This window comes from Hemiscyllium ocellatum, chromosome 47, assembly GCF_020745735.1.
Source record: "Hemiscyllium ocellatum isolate sHemOce1 chromosome 47, sHemOce1.pat.X.cur, whole genome shotgun sequence".
NCBI classification, from domain to species: Eukaryota; Metazoa; Chordata; class Chondrichthyes; order Orectolobiformes; family Hemiscylliidae; genus Hemiscyllium; species Hemiscyllium ocellatum.
In genome coordinates, this window is record NC_083447.1 from 12203451 (window position 1) to 12222619 (window position 19169).

The window sequence follows — 19169 nt, forward strand, 5'->3', positions numbered from 1 at the left end:
TACTGGTCAGAGAGGATGTCACGGCTATGCTGAAGGAGGGCACGTTGGAGGACTCGAGCAGTGAGGCAATATAGGCAGAGCTCAGAAATAGGAAGGGTGCAGTAACAATGTTGGGGCTGTACTCCAAGCCTCCCAACAGTGAATGTGAGACAGAGGTGCAAATATGTAAACAGATCATGGAAAGATGTAGGAGCAACAGGGTGGTGGTGATAGATTTTAATTTTCGACCCTCAATACCACATTGAGAAGCCCTGGTATAAAATGCCAATGCCCCTGTGTGCTGGCCCATCTGGTTATGCAGCTCCATGTGGTGACATATTTACATGATATTAGACTCTGCGTGATGTCGATCACATAGTCACCAGATCAATCCAAATTATTATAACGTATCGCTCGTTCACTCACTGCGTAGATGTAGAAGCCAATGTAGTAGAAATCGATCTTATCTTTCTTGCGACCAAATTTCTGCAGAAGTTCAACAGCAATTGTACAGCTAAGCTCCTCATCATCTGGATCATCGTCCGTCTCGAATAGTCTCAATCTGTACTGAGGGTTTGTCGAGAATGTGTCTGTGTTTGTTGGGGATTGGGTTTGGAGGGGGGGGAAGAGAAATCCAAAAAGAGCACTCAGTCAACAGGGACTGTAAAGGGAGATGCTGCAAGTGGGTGGACTCTGGAATTCGGTGCTCAAGATTGTATTGGTGGCAGATTAATCTTGTTTTATAATTGTTCACATGATGAGGGCATCACTGGCTGACATTTATTGCCCAGCCCTAGTTGCCCTTGTTTGGCAGTTTCAGAGGGCACTTAAGAGTCAACCCATTGCTGTACATCTGGAGTCACATGTAGGCCAGAACAGGTAAGGATGGCAGATTATTTTCCCTAAAGGACTTTAGTGAATCAGATAGTTTTTTAAAAAAAACCAACAAGTTGCCATTAGATGAACTCTTTGTTCCAGATTTTTAAAATTGAATTCCAATTTCATCACCAGTCAGCAGGATTTGAATCCGTGCCCCCAAAATCTTAACCTGGGATGCTGGATTACTAGTTCAGTGACATTACCACGAGCATCTAGAGTCAAACAGCACAGAAACAGACTCTTTGGTCCAACTCTTCCTTGCCGCCCAGGTTTTCTAAACTGAACTACAGAGGAACCTCGATAACATTGTTAGCCAAGCTCTCAGACGTTGCGATTTTGTCTGGATAATCCGAAATTCGGTTAACCGTATGCCGGATAATCGAGGTTCCTCTGTAGTCCAATTTGCTTGCATTTGGCCCATATCCTTTTAAACCTTTTCTAGTCATGTACCTGTCCAATTTTCTTTTAAATGTTGTAATTGTACTCATCTTTACTACGTCCTCTGGCAGTTTGTTCTATATATGCACTATTCTCATTTGAAAAAGTTGCCCCTCGGGTCCCTTTTAACCTTTTGCCTCTCTGCTTAAACTTATGCCCTCTAGTTTTGGACTCCCCTATCTTCAGAAGAAGGCCATGGCTATTTGCCTTATCTATGCCCTTTACAATTTTATAAACCACTGTAATGTTGTCCCTCAACCTTCTCTAGTCCAGGGAAGAAAGTCCCAGCGTACCAAGCCTCTCCTTATAACTCAAACCCTCGTCCTTGTAAATGTTTTTTGCACCCTTTCCATTTTAATAATTGGGCAACCAAATTTATTCTAAATGTGTCCTACTAGTGTTTTGTACAACTGTAACATGATGTCCCAACCTCTGTACTCCTGACTGATTAAGCAAGCATGCCAAATGCTGCCTTCACCACCCTTTCTATTTGTGATGCCACTTTCAAGGAACTATGTACCTGCAGCCTAAGTGTTTCTGATCGACAACAGTCCACAGGGTCCTACAGTAACTGTGTAAGATCTGCTCTCACATTTATATAAATTAAACTCCATCTGCCATTCCTCAGCTGACTGGTTCAGTTGATCAAGTTCCTGTTGAACTCTAAGAATCTTCAGTCTCTGCTATATTACCAATTTTGGTGTCATTTGCAAATTTAGTAACCATGCCTTTTGTATTATCATTCATATCGCTTATATAAATGATGACCATGGACACAGCACCAATCCTTGCAGCACACCACTGGTCGCAGGTCTCCAGTCTAAACAACAACCCTCTACCAGCACACACTATCTCCTAGCATCAAGGTAACTCTGTATTCAATTGGCTAGCTCTCCCTGGATCTCATGTGATCCATCCTTTCTAACCAGTCTACCATGTGGAACTTTGTTGAAGGCCTTCCTAAAGTCCATGTAGACAATGTCAAACGTTCTGCCTTCATCGATCTATCTTAGTCATCTCTTCAAAAAACTCAATCAAGTTTATGAGTCATAATTTCCTGTGCAAAGCCATGCTGACTGTCCCTAATCAGTCCTTGCCTTTCCAAATGCATGTAGATTTAGTCTTTCAGAATCCCCTCGAACAACTTACCCACCACTGATGTAAGGCTCATTGGTTTGGGAGTTGTGTGCCCAACTACTCCCTGCCCCAGGCATATTCTCTTCCACACCCCCACTCCCTGCCCATGATTTACAAAGTTAGCATCAAACTGGCACTGCCTGTTTTAAACTAGTTCGTCTGCTAGAATGTTGCAAACAGCTTAAATTGTGATTAATCCCATCTCATATGTTGTCACTGTTGGAATGTAAATCTATGGCAGCTCAATTTTGCACAATATAATTCTAATTGTCTACTTGTTCTTTTTGCTTGGGGATTGGAAGAGGAAGATTGGCCGGGACATTTCCTGTCCACTTGGACCATGAACCTATGATCCAAAAGATGGCACCTTCACCATTGCTACATTCCCTCAGTATGACACAGGAAGTATCAGCCTGGATGATGGGAGAGGGACTAAGCACATGACCTTCTGACTCTTCATGGCCTCTCGTTCTGTGTGGAATTTCAGCCCTGATCTTTGACCCCAAGTGAAAGAAGCAGAGAGTGGAAAGGAGGTTCTTTATTCTTACATGGGACTTGGGCATCGCTGGCAGGGTCAACATTTGTTGACCATCCCCAAGTGGCCTTGAACTGTTTGTCTTGTTTAGAGTGGTGCTGGAAAAGCACAGCCGGTCAGGCAGCATCTGAAGAGCAGGAAAATCGACGTTTCGAGCAAACGCCCTTCATCAGGACCTGATGATGGGCTTTTGCCCAAAACGTCGATTTGCCTGCTCCTCGGATGCTGCCTGACCGGCTGTGCTTTTCCAGCACCATTCTAATCTAGACTCTGATTTCCAGCATCTGCAGTCCTCACTTTTGCCTGTTTGTCTTGCTCGGCCATTGCAAAGTCAACCACATTGCTGTGAATCAGGAGTTACACGTAGGCCAGATTTCTTTCCCTGAAAATCTTGAGTGAACCAAATGGGTTCCTACAAATAATCAATGTTTGTGGTTATGGTATGAGGTTAGCTTTAAAGCTCCAGATTTACTTTTTGAGTTTAAATGAATTGAACCTACATCAACAAAGTATTAACCTGGGCTGCTGGCTTCCTAATCCAGTAACATTACCAACACCCCACTATTTCCAGTGAATTCTGAATGTGAGAAACGTGCGTGTTTGTGTAACTATTGCACAAGACTTTTATTTAGAGTTAGTCTCTTAATCACACATGGGCGCCATTTCACTGCAACAGGGTTTGATTGCAGAGAGATTTAATTTCCTCTAAAATACCATTTGAGAAAAAAAAGTGTTCACAATTGAGTACAGGCCACAACTTGCTCAAAGAATATTGCACAGACAGCTTGCTGGAATGGATGATTAAGAGGCAGATTAAATTCAGTGTAGAGAATTGCAAGGCAGTCAGAAGAGAGACAACATAAATAAAAGGATATGATACTAAAGGGAGTGCAGGAGCAGTGGGACCTGAGCATAATGTACACAATTTATTGAAGGTGGCAGAATGTGCTGCCTGAGTGTGTGGGGGAGGCAGGTTCAGGTGAGGCTTTCAAAATGTAAACTGGGTCTTTATCAGAAAAGGAAGAATGTGCAGGGTTACCGAGGAAAACCTTAGAGAATATCAGGAAGGGAATTGACCAAATGCTGTAGATATAATGCACCGAACAGTCTCTGTCTGTCCTACAGCCATTACATAATTTGGATTTTGAAGAAGTGATCGTGAAACTGGAAATTATTTACTCTTGTGCTGTCAGGAACATTGTGAACAGCCCCATTCCCTTCTCCTCCGTCACCCAAATTGCTGTTGCATCGTAACACGCACAGACCTGTCTTAACTACTCAAAAGTTTGGGAGAAGATTTGTAGCTCGGGTGCTCGTTGTTGTGGTTCTGTTCGCCGAGCTGGGAGTTTGTGTTGCAAACCTAGAAAGGGGACGAAACGTTTGCAACACAAACTCCCAGCTCGGCGAACAGAACCACAACAATGTCTTAACTACTGTTCTTGGAAATTAGGCTCTACCACACAGTATGTGAACATGGCCCAGGATCCAGTTTGTCAGGGAGCTAGTAACAGACAGTCCAGGGCTGACTCCTAACTCTCCACAACATTCCCTCCCGCCTCTCGAAGTTTAAGAGTCAACCACATCGCTGTGGAAATAAGGAACTTTGGAACTGTACGTCTTGAGAATCGATGCATGTCAGTTGAAATAATACTCGTTTATCTGCCCTTGGCTTTGTTGACCTTGGTGCCCACCACCCTGGGAATTGCCTCTTTTCCAGAATTTCGGAGCCTGTAAGAATTTAGTACCAGTCAGTAAGGGAGGTCAGGGCTAAGGAGGCAATGGACACACTGGCTTCTGACAATACTACTCTCACCTTCATTAGTGCATCCGCCAGCACTAATTCCTGCCATCCACTTCCCCTCGTGAGAAGTAATGGTCCAGAGACAGTCAGTGCTGTGTAGGCAGAGGGGTTGCAGATTACACAGCTCAATCTGGGTGAAGTTCTCAGCAAGAATTTTGGCTGGCATCCTGTATAAGAGGGGATGGTAGTGGCAATGTGGTAAGACACAAGGCAAAAGGTCATAAAAGCTAACCAAGTGGCTCCTGCATTCTCCCTTTATTCTGCACCTTGTACCCAGCAGTGGTGCAAAATCCCTATTGGCAGTGAGAGTTCTCCTTTAAAAACCAAGGAAACAATTAGTGTCAGAACCCATCCAAACCCCATTAATTAACAACAATCTCAGTGCTAAAGCTGAAGTCATCTTTCTTGCTTAATGTTAGACAAAGACATGGGCTGTTGAAACTTTTCACCTCTCGCTGATCAGGACAGAATTACAAGAATGCCACATTTGAAAGGGAATAACAATTTATAGTGCTGAGGAAAGGATGCTGATTGGTTGCCAGGAAGGTTCTGATTACTTGGAATTTAGTCATGGAGAATGCAACAGGGAAATCAAATGGAGCCATATTTGATTGATGACCATTGTTGCCCCCATTCTGATTTACAGCAAAGTGCTTTCAGTGCAAGTCAGAGTGAAGTACTTACCAGAATTCCCCATCTTCCTTAATCATCAACTGCAGTTTGGCCTTCTCATTCTCACTAACTGCATTCCACAACTGGGATCTGCAAAAACAGGAACGAGAACAACAGATATTGGGGGAAATCCAGAATAATGAGCCTGAGGTCCTTCACTGTCTATGATCTTGAAAGGTTTAAATTGAAACACGTCATAAAATCCAAATCCAGGTGAGAAATAAGGTGGGGTTCTTGAGAAAGAACTTGCAGGATGAGTGGCAAAATCATGTTTCCTTATTGACAGAGTAAGGCACAAAGACAATACCTGTCCTGGGAGTGTTTAATGGGAACAACATTGAGGGAGTTTTAGTCTGTAATTGGCCTTGTGTGTTCTCCCTGCCCTTCTGAGCGTTTGATGTAGATGGTATGGACTGGGCTTTGCTTGCAGTTTAGAAGAGTAGTGGGACCTTTATTTTCTATCTAACCCTGTACTGTTCCTTCATCTGTTTCCAAACCTGTGCTATCACTGTCCTGGGAACGTTTGATGGGATAGTGAATGGGGGCGGAAAATGTTGAGGAGACGATGTGTAGTTTCTGGACTGTTATGGTTGCTCCTGCACCCAAGAAGGAAATGGCTAAACCAATATGGAGCACAAGATCCCCTGCTGGTTGGAGAAACTAGGCCCTTAAGGAGTCTTATCCTTGAAGTCTGGCTGATCCTGATCCAACCTTCACAAAACTATAGCACTGGCAATGGGATCTGGTTCGGATAACCACGGAAATGATTTTGGGAGCAGGTAACCATCATTCGGCTAGTGTTGATAATTCTCAGATTCTGTTTGTCTCTGTTCTGGTCCTGTGCCTACAGTGGCCATAGCTAACCTGTCTCATGCAGTGTGTGAAACCTTTGGGAGAGAACTCCCTCCTACCTGTCACTCCATGGACCATTGTACTCCTTGCGACCCCAAGGATTGCGCAGACGGAAGAGTCTTATTGAGGAGCCATCATACTTCACCTAGTGATGGAAACAAGTGGATGAGGGTCAGTGGTAGAACAAGGACTACAGAACTATTATAACACAGAAGGAGGCTATTAGGCTTGGTTCGAATACCTCCTGCCTCCTGCCTTTTCCTCATCACATTAGTTGAATAGAAATGTTTCTATTTCTATTCAACTAATCATCCAGTGCCCTCTTGAATGCCTCTATAAATATTAATATGTAAGGGCCTGCCCTCTGCAAGCACGAGGAACAGGTCCAGGTACTTTGAGATCCAGTGAGATCACAGAGACCATGCACTTCGTCAATGAGGTGAGATTCAGAAAGAGTATCAAAGAGGAAAGTGAGGCTGAATATTGGATGTGTTTCAGGGAGGCAGGACCTAGGCAAAAATTAAATTCAGACACGCCCAACAGACAATAACGAGTGGAGCTCTGATGTCAGAGGAGTTGACAAAACAGTGAGGAGCGAGGATGTACTCACCGTGTCTGCACCTGTGATTGCGTACGCATGTGCCTTCATTAGACCCAGGCCATGGTCCTTCTCTACATCCTCCTGGTTGGCAGCCTAGGATAAACCCAGAAGGTCACTGTCACAACGGGTTTGGAATCAGCAACAAACTCCGAGATCCTACTCCCAGATCCTGACAGTAATCATGCAGCTCAGGATGGTTAATCCTACAATGTCTTGACGGGGTTATGAATGATCCAATTGGTCACCTTGCCTGATCTTGGGATCTCCTGCCCTCATGGTTAGGCCACGTGTTGGCTAACCCAGAGGAGAGGGTTATTTGCAGAATTCTTGGGAATGAGAACAACCTGAGGTTCCCGTATCACCAGCCTCAATGGGAAGGTGTGGACAGATCAGTAACCACCAGTCCCCTGATTGAAAATGGTTGTGACCCAAATATGAGTCCCACAAAACAACTGGAGCAAATTTCTAAAATTGATTTCCCAGGTGTCCCTCCAGGTTCAAGCCTCCATACCCTGATATCTCTCTTTGGTGATGTCTCAGCTCCTTCTGCCAGACTCCCTGTCTCCTCAACCCTTCCTCTACTCCAACTCCCTCTAATCCTTCCTCAGAGCCTCTCTTTTCCCAAAACCATCATTCCCCTCTCTCCTAACCTTTCCCCAGAGCCCCTCTCTCCAAAATCCCCATTCGCATCTCCATAGAAGTCTCCATCAGGGTTCCTCTCTCTCCTCAAACACCAAATTCCCTCTTCGCCTAGCTCTCCCTCAGGACCCCACTCTGCTCAATCCTCTCAAAGCGCCTCTTTTCCCCTGATTCTCCCTTAGAGTCCCTCTCTGTCCAAAACCCCATTTTCCCCCCTCTCTTTAACATTCCCTCAGGGTTCCTCTCTTCCCCATATCCTCCCTCAGAGCCTCTCCCTCCTAAAACACCCAATCCTGTCTTCCCTCAAACCCACCCTCAGTTATACAGAATAAGATAGAATCTCTACAGTGTGAATTTGCCCCAACAAGTCCACGCTAACCCTCCGAAGAGCAACCCACCCAGACCCATTTCCCTACTGCTCTACATTACCTCTGACTAATACACCTAACCTACACATTCCTGAACACTATGGGCAATTTTTAACATGGCCAATTCACCTAACCTGCACATCTTTGGACTGTGGGAGGAAACCAGTGCATCCGGAGGAAACCCATGGAGACACGGGGACAATGTGCAAACTCCACACAGACAGTTACCCAAGGCGACAATTGAACCCAGGTCCCTGGCACTGTGAGGCAACAGTGCTAACCACTGAGCCACCGTGCTGCCCAGTTCCTCTTTCTCAATCAGATGCCAAACTCCTTTTTCCCAAACCCCCTCTACCCCACCCTTTTCAAGTTCCCACTCTGCCCAGCACTTCCTCGGAATCTGTCTCCATTCTCCTCTTCCTCCAATCCTCCTTTAGATTCCCTCTCTACCCAAACCTTCCTCATTCACCACTACCCCAATCCCCTTCAGTTCCACACTCTCTCTCTTTCTTTCTCCTTCTCTCTCTCTGTGTGCCTTTGTCTTCTAGACACCCAACATCCATTTCTCTTCAAGCCCTCTGTCTCCTGTGTGACCCCAAGTCCCCAGTAACCCTTTCCACTAAAATCCCCATGCCTACCCACCTACCTTTACCGAGTCTATCCCTTTCTATAAGCTATAATCTACTCCACCAATTTCCCTCTCTCCAACACTCCAGAACCAGAAGTCACTGTCTAAAGATGTTTAGGACTATGGAATCCTCTGCCACAGAAAGGCAGATGAGACCAAGAAAATGTTAGATATGTTTCTTCTGGCTGAAGGGATGAAAGGGTATAGGGAGAAAGTGGGAACCGTGGACTGAGGCAGATGATCAGCCATGATCACAATGAATAGCTGAAATAGGTTTGAATGGCTGAATAGCCTCCACAGCTGCCGTTTTCTATGTATAACCCTCTCTCCCGATTCCCCAACTGTTGCACTCTGAGCCACCACCTCCCCTTGACCTCAGTAGCTACAACCCAGTGAGAGGGGCAGTGGACAGCGACAGAGAGTTAAAGCCCCATGATCTCCTGAAAAGATCCAGTGAATCAACAGTTTCCCATCAGACTGGTCATTGAGGCCTGGAGTTGCTCAGCAACACCATATTGGAGCCTCCCATTGGGAGTGAGAGAGCAACAGCACAGTGTTGGTATTACCTCGATGCTGCAGGATGCTAGTGACTGCTTGGTGAAAGCTCGCTTAATCGACATCCACAGCTCATCTGGGGTTACAGAGCTCAATTTCAAAGAGACAGCAATTCCTCCGGTGAAGTCTTCCATTGCCTCTGACACATTGCCACTGACTAAACTGGAATAGGAACCATACAGCCTACAGGGGCAAGACCAGAATGTCACCATCATATCGAAATAATTGTCTTTGTTGACACTTTAGATCTTAAAAGTTGCATGTGAGTGTTACACTGAGGGGAGTGGGATATAACACTATTACCCTGACGGGTGCAGGGATGTGGGGGATATCAGAGTGTTACAGTGAGGTGTGCTGGCTATATTGGAGTGTTCTGGTTAGGGTTGTGAGCTATATCAGAGTTACAGTGAGGACTGTGGGCTATATCAGAGTTACAGTGAAGGGTGTGGGGTATATCAGGGACTGACACTACTGAAGTCAGGTGATCTCTACCTGCTGCAGGCAGTTGACTTCGTGGCTCTCTTAAAAAATGTCTTAACTGAACAGGCACTAGCTAGTGATTGCAGAATAAATCACTATGAAATAAGGTGCGACTGATTTCAACACCGCTAAGTACAGCACTGTGAGAAAATTGAAAGGAGTGTGGAAATTGAGTAAAGGCAGGACAAACAGAGCTGTCCCCTCAGGTAGATCAACGCTGGTTAATTGAATGGCCATAAACTATGTAGGATTTGCTAAAATACAGGTTAAATGATCCTTACAGAATTCCAAACATGAGCACATTGTTGGCTAACAAGTGTGCTTTCCTTGAAGCTTCCCTTGGTCAACCTATTCAAAGGTATTATTATACACCTCTGCAGCAGGTGGGACGCTAATCCAGACCTCCCGGTTAAGGGCTATGGACATTACCACCACATCACAGCAGGTCCTTGGTCCTTGTTATGGAGTTTTAAACCAATGTTCTGATTATGTTAGCACATGATGTTCCACCTAGTGGTGGCACTGGACACAACTGCAGCCCACACTGGATTCTCAACCATACTGATCCATTTAGGTCATAGAGATGTACAGCATGGAAACAGACCCTTCAGCCCAACGAGTCCATGCCGACCAGGTACTCCAGTCTAATCTAGTCCCATTTACCAGCACTTGGCCCATATCCCTCTAAACCCTTCCTAATCAGATACCCATCCAGGTGCCTTTTAAATGTTGTCGAGAGTGTGAAGGTGGAAAAGCACAGCAGGTTCATGCAGCTTCTGAAGAGCAGGGGAGTTGACATTTCAGGCATTAGCTCTTCATCAGGAAATTCCTGATGAAGGGCTAATGCCCAAGACCTTGATTCTTCTGCTCCTTGGATGCTGCCTGACCTGCTGTGCTTTTTCTCCTCCACACACTCGACTCTGATCGCCAGCATCTGCAATCCTCACTTTTTTCTAGTCTTCTAAATGTTGCAATTATACTAGCCTCCACCACTACTTCTGGCAGGTCATTACTTACACATATCAGCCTCTGCTTTAAAAAATTGCCCCTTAGGTCCCTTTTATATCTTTCCCCTCTCACCCTAAACCTATGCCCTCTCATTCTGGGATCCCCCATCTCAGGGAAAAGACTTTGTCTATTTATCCTATCCATGTCCCTCATGATTTTATAAACCTCTATAAGGTCACCCCTCAGCCTCTGACGCTCCAGGGAAAACAGCCCCAACCTGTTCAGCCTCTCCCTATAGCTCAAATCCTCCAATCCTGGCAACATGCTTGTAAATCTTTTCAGAACCCTTTCAAGTTTCACAATATCATTCCAATAGGAAGGAGACCAGAACTGCATGCAATATTCCAAAAGTGGCCTAACCAACATCCTGTACAGCTGCAACATGACATCCCAACTCCTGCACTCAATACTCTGACCGATAAAGGAAAGCATACGAAATGCATTCATCGCTATCCTATCTAACTGTGACTCTAGTTTCAAGGAGCTATGAACTTGCACTCGAAGGTCTCTTTGTTCAGCAACATTCCCCAGGACCTTACCATTAAGCGTATAAGTCCTGCTCTGATTTGCTTTCCCAAAATTCTATCACCTCGCATTTACCTAAATTAAACTCCATCTGTCACTTGTCAGCCCATTGGCCCATCTGATCAAGAGGTACCTTCTTCACTGTCCACTACACCTCCAATTTTGGTGTCATCTGCAAATTTAGTAACTATACCTCCTGTGTTCATATCCAAATCATTTACATAAATGACGAAAAGTAATGGACCCAGCACCGATCCTTGTGGCACATCACTGGTCACAGGCCTCCAGTCCAAAAAATAACCCTCCATCACCATCCTCTCTGCCTTCTACCTTTGAGCCAGTTCTCATCCAAATGGCTAGCTCTCCCTTTATTCCATGAGATCTACCTTGCTAACCAGTCTCCCATGGGGAACCTTGTCGAATGCCTTTTAGATATATCCACCACTCTGCCCTCATCAATTATCTTTGTTACTTTTTCAAAAAACTCAATTAAGTTCGTGAGACGTGATTTCACGCGTACAAAGCCATGTTGACTATCCCTAATCAGTCCTTGCCTTTCCACATATGGGTAAATCCTGTCCCTCAGGATTCCCTCCAACAACTTCTCCACCACCAATGTCAGGCTCACTGGTCTGTAGTTCCCTGGCTTATCCCTACCACCTTTCTTAAATAATGATACCACATTAGCCAACTTCCAGTCTTCTGGCACTTCACTTGTGAATATCGATGATACAAATACCTCAGCAAGGGGCCCAGCAATCACTTCCCCAGCTTGCCACAGAGTTCCAGTTTTCACTTGATCAGATCCTGGGGATTTATCTGCCTTTATGCGTTTCAAGACATCCAGCATTTCCTCCTCAATATGGACATTTTTCAAGATGTCACCCTCCATTTCCCCACTTTCTACATCATCCCTGATGCAAAATACTCCATCTCCTGTGGCTCCACACAAAGGCTGACTTGTTGATCTTTGAGGGGCCCTATTCGCTCCCGAGTTACCCTTTTGTCCTTTATTAATTGTAAAAACCCTTTGGATTCTCCCTAACCCCCTATTTGCCAAAGCTATCTCATGTCTCCCTTTTGCTCTCCTGATTTCCCCCTTAAGTATACTCCTACTGCATTTATACTCTTATAAGGATTGACTCGATCTATCCTGTTTATACCCGAAATATGCTTCCTTCTATTTTAACCAAACCTTCAATTTATCTAGTCATCCAGCATTCCCTACACTTACCAGCCTTTCCTTTCACCCCAGCAGGAATATACTGTCTCTGGACTTTCGTTATCTCATTTCCGAAGGCTTCCCATTTTCCAGCCGTCCCTTTACCTGCGAATATCTGCCCCAATCAGCTTTTGAAAGTTCTTGCCTAATACTGTCAAAATTAGCCTTCCTTAACTCTTAGATCTGGTCTATCCTTTTCCATCACTATCTTAAATCTAATAGAATTATGGTCGCTGGCCCCAAAGTGCTCCCTCAGTGACATTTCGGTCACCTGCCCTGCCTTAGTTCCCAAGAGTAGATCAAGTTTTGCACGTTCTGTAGTAGGTACATCCACATACTGAATCAGAATATTTTCTTGTACACATTTAACAAATTCCTCTCCATCTAAACCCTTAACACTATGGCAGTCCCAGTCTATGTTTGGAAAGATAAAATCCCCTATCATAACTTCTCTATTTTTCTTACAGATAACGGAAATCCCCTTACAAATTTGTTTCACAATTTCCCACTGACTATAATACAGTCCCAATAATGTGATCATGCCTTTCTTATTTCTCAGTTGCACCCAAATAACTTCCCTGGATGTATTTCTGGGAATATCCTCCGTAAGTACAGCTGTATTGCTATCCCTTATCAAAAATGTCACTACCCTTTCTCTCTTGCCTCCCTTTCTATCCTTTCAATAGCATTTGTATCTGGATCATTAAGCTGCCAGTCCTAAGTAAAAGCAAGGACTGCAGATGCTGGAAACCAGAGTCCAGATTAGAGCCTGCTGTGCTTTTCCAGCACCACTCTAATCTAGATGCTGCCAGTCCTGTCCATCCCTGAGCCACGTGTCTGTAATTGCTATGATATCCCAGTCCCATGTTCCTAATCATGCACTGAGTTCATCTGCCTTCCCTGTTAGCCCTCTTACATTGAAATGAATGCAGTTTAATTTATCAGTCCTACCTTGTTCTCTGCTATGTCCCTGCCTGCCCTTAGTGTTTGTCTCACTTCTTTTCTCAACTGTACCAGTCTCAGCTTGATCTCTTTCCTCACTATCTCTCTGGGTCCCAGCCCCCTTCCTTGTTTAAATGCTCTCAAGCAGCTCTAGCAAATATCCCTTCCAGTTTATTAGTCTCCTTCCAATTCAGGTTCGATCCATCCTTCTTGTACAGGTCACTACTACCCCAGAGGAGATTCCAATGATCCAAAAATGTGAATCCTTCTCCTATACACAGCTCCTCAGCCACGCCTTCATCTGCTCTATCCTATTCCTATCCTCACTAACTCTAGCACCAAGAGTAAAACAGACATTACTACCTTGAGGACTTCCTTTTTAAATTCCTGCCTAATTTTCTATATTCTCCCTTCAGAATCTCATTCTTTTCCCTTCCTATGTTGTTGGTACCAATGTGTACAATGACCTCCTGCTGGTCCCTCTCCCCTTGAGAACATTCTGCACCCTCTCTGAGACATCCTTGATCTTTGTACCAGGGAGGCAACACACTATTCTAATTTTTTACTGCTGGTCGCAAAAACGTCTGTCTGTGCCTCTGTCTAGAGAGTCCCCTAACACAATCGATCTCTTGGAACCCAATGTACCCCACATTACATTAGAGCCTGTCTTGTTACCAGAAACTTGGCTGTTCATGCTACATTCCACTGAGAGTCCATCATCACCTATATTTTCTGAAACAGCATACTTATTTGAAATGGGGATAGCCACTGAAGACTCCCGTACTACCTGCCTACCTCTCCTAGCTTTCCGTGAGTTAACCCTTCCACCTGACTGTATCTTTGGCTTTTCTCCCTTCCTATACCTGCCATCCATCACACTCCCTTGCTCTTGTAAATTTCTCATTGCCTCTAACTGTTGCTCCAACTGATCCATTCGATGTGACAGGATTCGCAACCAATGACAGTTATTGCAGATATAATCCTCAGTAACCCGTAAACTCTCTCGAAACTCCCACATCCAACAAGAGCATATCACTTTACCAAAGGCCATTTTGCTCCTTTCAATCTACAGACCCAGAAAATAGCATCATCTTATTGCTCTACAAAACACTATTCCAGGCTAACTTAATACTTATAGCTTATATTTTTAAAATTTAATCAAGAGACAGATCCTAATAAAAACATATAATCAGGAAAGAACTCACTCTACTCACTATTGTGGATTTACAGCAAGGCTGTACTTAAAACTATTTACTTATCTGTTTCTGTGCTGTGACCTCTTCCAAATAGGTTCCTCCAAGATCTGTTGTGAATTGTACTGTTTGTTAAATTTTCCTAGACATACTCTGATGTCCAGCGATACATGAATTCAAACAGCAAAGGCAGTAACTGCTCAGACTCACTGCTGTGTCAGTTAGCAGTATGGGTTTCTTTCTCTCTCGCACTTACAGACCACATCCTTTGTCAATGGTTCTCCCTTTTAAAAGTGCCGGTTTGACTTTTTTTTTTCCAAAGTTCCAAAACAGTTGCAACAGCATATAAAACTGTCATTTGAGGAAATCACCTGATAGGCCTAAAATACCTCAAAATGGAGCAGCTGTTACAGATACAAATGTTTCCCATCCTCCATCTTGGATTACCCACTAACAGAGGTCCATGCAGTAAATCAAACTGTAAAAGTCATAGTTTCAGAAAGACCAACTACAACGTATGGGTGAAAAAGTGCACAATGTCATGGCAACTTGGACTACCTGGTCAGTCGAAAGCTGTCCAATTTCCCATCACACTCCTGGGCTTACCTCAACAGTCATAGAGATGTACAGCGTAGAAACAGACCCTTCGGTTCAACTTGTCCATGTCAACTAGTTATCCTGATCTAATCTAGTCCCATTTGCCAGCACCTGGCCCATATCCCTCTAAACCCTTCCTATTCATAGTCTCATCCTGATGCCTTTTAAATGTTGTATTGTACCAGTCTCCACCACTTCCTCTGTCAGCTCATTCCATACATGCACCACCCTCTGTGTGCATATCAAATGTTTTCCTTTTGAAATCTCGATCAAATTGCATGGAATTTTGCAATCCATCCCCACATTCAGCAGCTCATTCCAGATAATAACATTCAGCAAATCCCCCTGCCATGTGATCGTGTGTAACACAGAAGTCTATTGTGTTGCATTTCTGAACAGTTTTTTGCTTGGTTTCATCGCAAAACTTGTGCCCCCAGGGAAGGAGTTACAAATCAAACTAGTTACTCTGGTTTCTGTGGTGTTCAGGTAAAGCTGTCAGTGTCTGCTTCTCAGAGGTAAATGTGAGCAGAAGCAGGGTATTTGATGCCATTTGTTCGATTGGAAAGGCCTTTCAGCCCCTCTAGCATACTGGGGAGGCTGGGAACTTCAATCCCTCTTGTGCTGTGTGCTTTGATCACAAAGGTTAAATGACATAAATTAAGAAGCATTGAGGCATCTTTGAGTGAAATGTGTTGTTTAGAGAACTCTCTGCCTTTCCAATTTGAACTGTTTTGGCCTCAGGCAGATTGGGTAATGATCATGGAATGTATTTGTTTGATATGTAGTCTGTTGTCCAATTGTCCTTGTTGAAATTGCTGGCAAATCCTACAACATCCAAATCAAAATGCTCATGTGATGTTTTTGTTCCTGATTTTATGAAAAAAATATATTTTTGGACAGAATGGAATTTAAGCCTGCTCCTCACTTCCTTTTTAAAAAATATTCAATCACCCTTTTCCAAATTTTGTTTCCAGCTCCCTTTCCCTCCACGTCACCAGATCTCTGCATGCAGTGAATGTGGAGAGCTGAGAGGGGGGGAAAATGAGTGGGTAGGAGAGAGTGCATGTGAGGTTAAAAGAGATTGGGTGAGGGGGGGAAGAATGGGTGAGTGAGTGGGGAAGAGTGGGTGAAAGAGGGTGAGTGAGGGAGGGAAAGAGAGGGTGGGTAGAAGGGGATGAGTGAGGGGGTGAGAGTGACACAGAAGGGAAGAATGAATGAGTGAGAAGGTGTGAAATCCTGGGGGGATTTTGAAATTTTCAAGGTGAAAAATCACCTCTCATTCTTCTAAACTCCAGTGAAAATGGGCCCAAGTCTCCTCAGTCTTTCCTCTCTGGATAGAGCAACATAGAAGTAATGATGGGGATGCTGTTGCCCATTGAGTCTCTCTCTATTCAATGGCCTGCAATTACAACCGAACTCCACTCACTGTGCCAATCACTTACAGCTTATTGGTAGTTAATTGACAATAAAATTCAAAATGGTAAACTCAGTTTAATTTGAGAGATGTTAGTCTGCACTGACAAGGACACACTCCCTCCCTCAAGAAGGTCCTGACACTTTTACTGCATTATCACTGATTACTCCTCATGGTCACTGTATGACTGCAACCCCATATGCCATCTTGAAATATTTGATGGGGATACTGCAGAGAGAGCTTTACTCTGCATTTAATCCTGTGTTGTATCTGGCCTGGGAGTGTTGGATGGGGACAGTCAAGAGAGGTTACTTTCAGTTTTAAAAGAATAGAGCTTTACTTTTGGTTTAAAGGAGTTGAGGGACTATCACTCCCTATGTAAACATGTGCTGTCTCTATCCTGGGAGTGTTTGATGGTGACAGTGTAGAGGTAGTTTTACTAGTTTTACCCTGTATCTAAGTCTAGGAGTGTCTGATGGGGACAGTATAGAGTCATAGAGATGTACAGCATGGAAACAGACCCTTCAGTCCAACCAGTCAATGCCGACTAGATATCCCAACCCAATCTAGTCCCACTTGCCAGCACCCGGCCCATGTCCCTCCAAACCCTTCCTATTCATATACCCATCCAAATGCCTCTTAAATGTTGCAATTGTACCAGCCTCCGCCACATCCTCTGGCAGCTCATTCCGTACACGTACCACCCTCTGAGTGAAAAAGTTGCCCAGTAGGTGTCTTTTATATCTTTCCCCTCTCACCCTAAACTTATGCCCTCGAGTTCTGGACTCCTCGACCCCAGGGAAAAGACTTTGCCTATTTACCCTGTCCATGCCCCTCATGATTTTGTAAACCTCTATAAGGTCACCCCTCAGCCTCTGACGCTCCAGGGAAAACAGCCCCAGCCTGTTCAGCCTCTCCCTATAGCTCAGATCCTCCAACCCTGGCAACATCCTTGTAAATCTTTTCTGAACCCTTTCAAGTTTCACAACATCTTTCCTATAGGAAGGAGACTCTGTATCTAACTCCATGTTGTGCTTGACGTGAGTGTTTGATGGGGACAGTGTAGAGGAAGCTTTATTTTAAATTGACTTTGAGTTTAGAAGGGTGAAGGAAGCTTTACTCTGTATCTAACCACACGTTGTTTCTATTGTGGGACTTTGATGGGGCAAGTGTAGATGTAGCTTTACTTGCAGTTTAAAAGAGTTGAGAGAGCTTTACTCTATGTCTAGCCCCACTGTGTCCTTATCAATTCAGTATCATGAGAACTTTACAGTGTTTGCCTGATATAGAAAACATGCTATTCCAGGACCACCTGGAATATAAAACTTCCCTGGAATGTTGGCATTGATAACTAGTCAGTAAAATTAATCTCGAGATTTCTCCCTTTGATGGATCCACAGCAAACAGTGTTTGATGCGGGAGAAGGTCGGGTCCTTACTTGGCATAGGCCTTCTCTAGAAGGGCACTCCAGAGTTCATTCCGCGAGGACGATGAGGTGAAGATTAGCCTCCGGTTCTTCACTGGGAGTTGATCATCCACTACGACCTCCACCCATTTTCCGTACTGCCAGAACTTGGAGAACAGGCAGATTTAAACATAGACAAAAGGACCAGTTTTATATACTAAATGCACCCCCCCCCCTCCCCCCCATCATCCCCAGCCCCAGCCTGTTTGCATCTGTTCCCCTCCCAAAGGCCCGTCTCCATGGGAAGTGCAACATCCTCACTCAATCAGCCATTCCTCAGCAGGGAGTTGGGGTTGAATTTTACCCATCGTGACACAATGCTGGTGCAGTGGCCATGATGTTAGTGGATGAGCGATCTTAGCATGAGTATTGCTCCAGGGTCAAGTATTCGAATCCTACCCCAGCTGCTGGCAGAATTTAAAGTTAATTAAGAAATCTGCAATTAGAATCTAGACTGGGTGATGATAACCATGACAACCACCATCAACTGTAGTAAACACCCATCTGATTCACGAATGCCATTTTGGGGAAGGGTAATCTGCCGTCCTTAACTGTCTGGCTGACACATGCCCCCAGGACCCCCTCGGGATTGAATCAAACCGTCATTCCTCATGAACAGACAGACACACACACACCAACACACTCATAAACACACAGGCAAACACAGGCACACTCTCACAAACAGAAACTCACTTATACACAGATGTTCTCACACACTCACGCCGCACACTTTTCTAGCTCCAGTGCCTCCATCTGATGGGGTTGATCCCAGTTCCGTACCCGGAAGTGGAAGATCCCAGCATACAGCTGCTGAAAACTCTGGTCAGTGGGAATTGTGTAAGTGAAGAGCTTCTCATCGAGGGTCAGTGAGGACATAGCTGCCAGGAACCAGCAATCACCTGTAAAGAGGAGAGAGTTTGATTGAGAGGGGAAAGTGAGAGAGATTAAGACAGTGAGTGAGTGAGAGAGAAAATGGCAAAGCAAGAGAAGGAATGAGAGAGAGGGGGGGAATAAAGTTCATGTGAGAGAGAAAAGTAAGAGAAATTAAGACAGATTTTGAGTGAGAGAACATCCCCACTCCTGACCTTAAAATGGAAACATATTATATGCAGGGAAGTGATGACATAGTGTTTATTATCACTATTGTCTGGGTTTGAATCCTGCCATGGCAGATGGTGGAATTGGAATTCATGAATTTCTGGAATTAGGAGGTTAATAACAGCTATGAAACCAATGTCA

At 44.4% G+C, this 19169-nt stretch overlaps 1 protein-coding gene across 2 annotated transcripts in view; it reads right to left on the reverse strand.

Annotated features, from left to right (window-relative positions):
• The window catches only part of capn12 (calpain 12), a 43952-nt gene that overhangs the window by 21024 nt on the left and 3759 nt on the right, over positions 1–19169 (reverse strand). For both annotated transcript variants that reach the window (XM_060856127.1, XM_060856126.1), the window contains exons 3-10: positions 18711–18829; positions 17904–18037; positions 9096–9267; positions 6904–6987; positions 6353–6438; positions 5454–5531; positions 4782–4936; positions 406–569 (exon numbers count right to left, since the gene is read on the reverse strand). In XM_060856127.1, coding sequence (XP_060712110.1) covers positions 406–569; positions 4782–4936; positions 5454–5531; positions 6353–6438; positions 6904–6987; positions 9096–9267; positions 17904–18037; positions 18711–18829 — 992 coding nt within the window. The remainder of the gene's footprint in view (positions 1–405; positions 570–4781; positions 4937–5453; positions 5532–6352; positions 6439–6903; positions 6988–9095; positions 9268–17903; positions 18038–18710; positions 18830–19169) is intronic.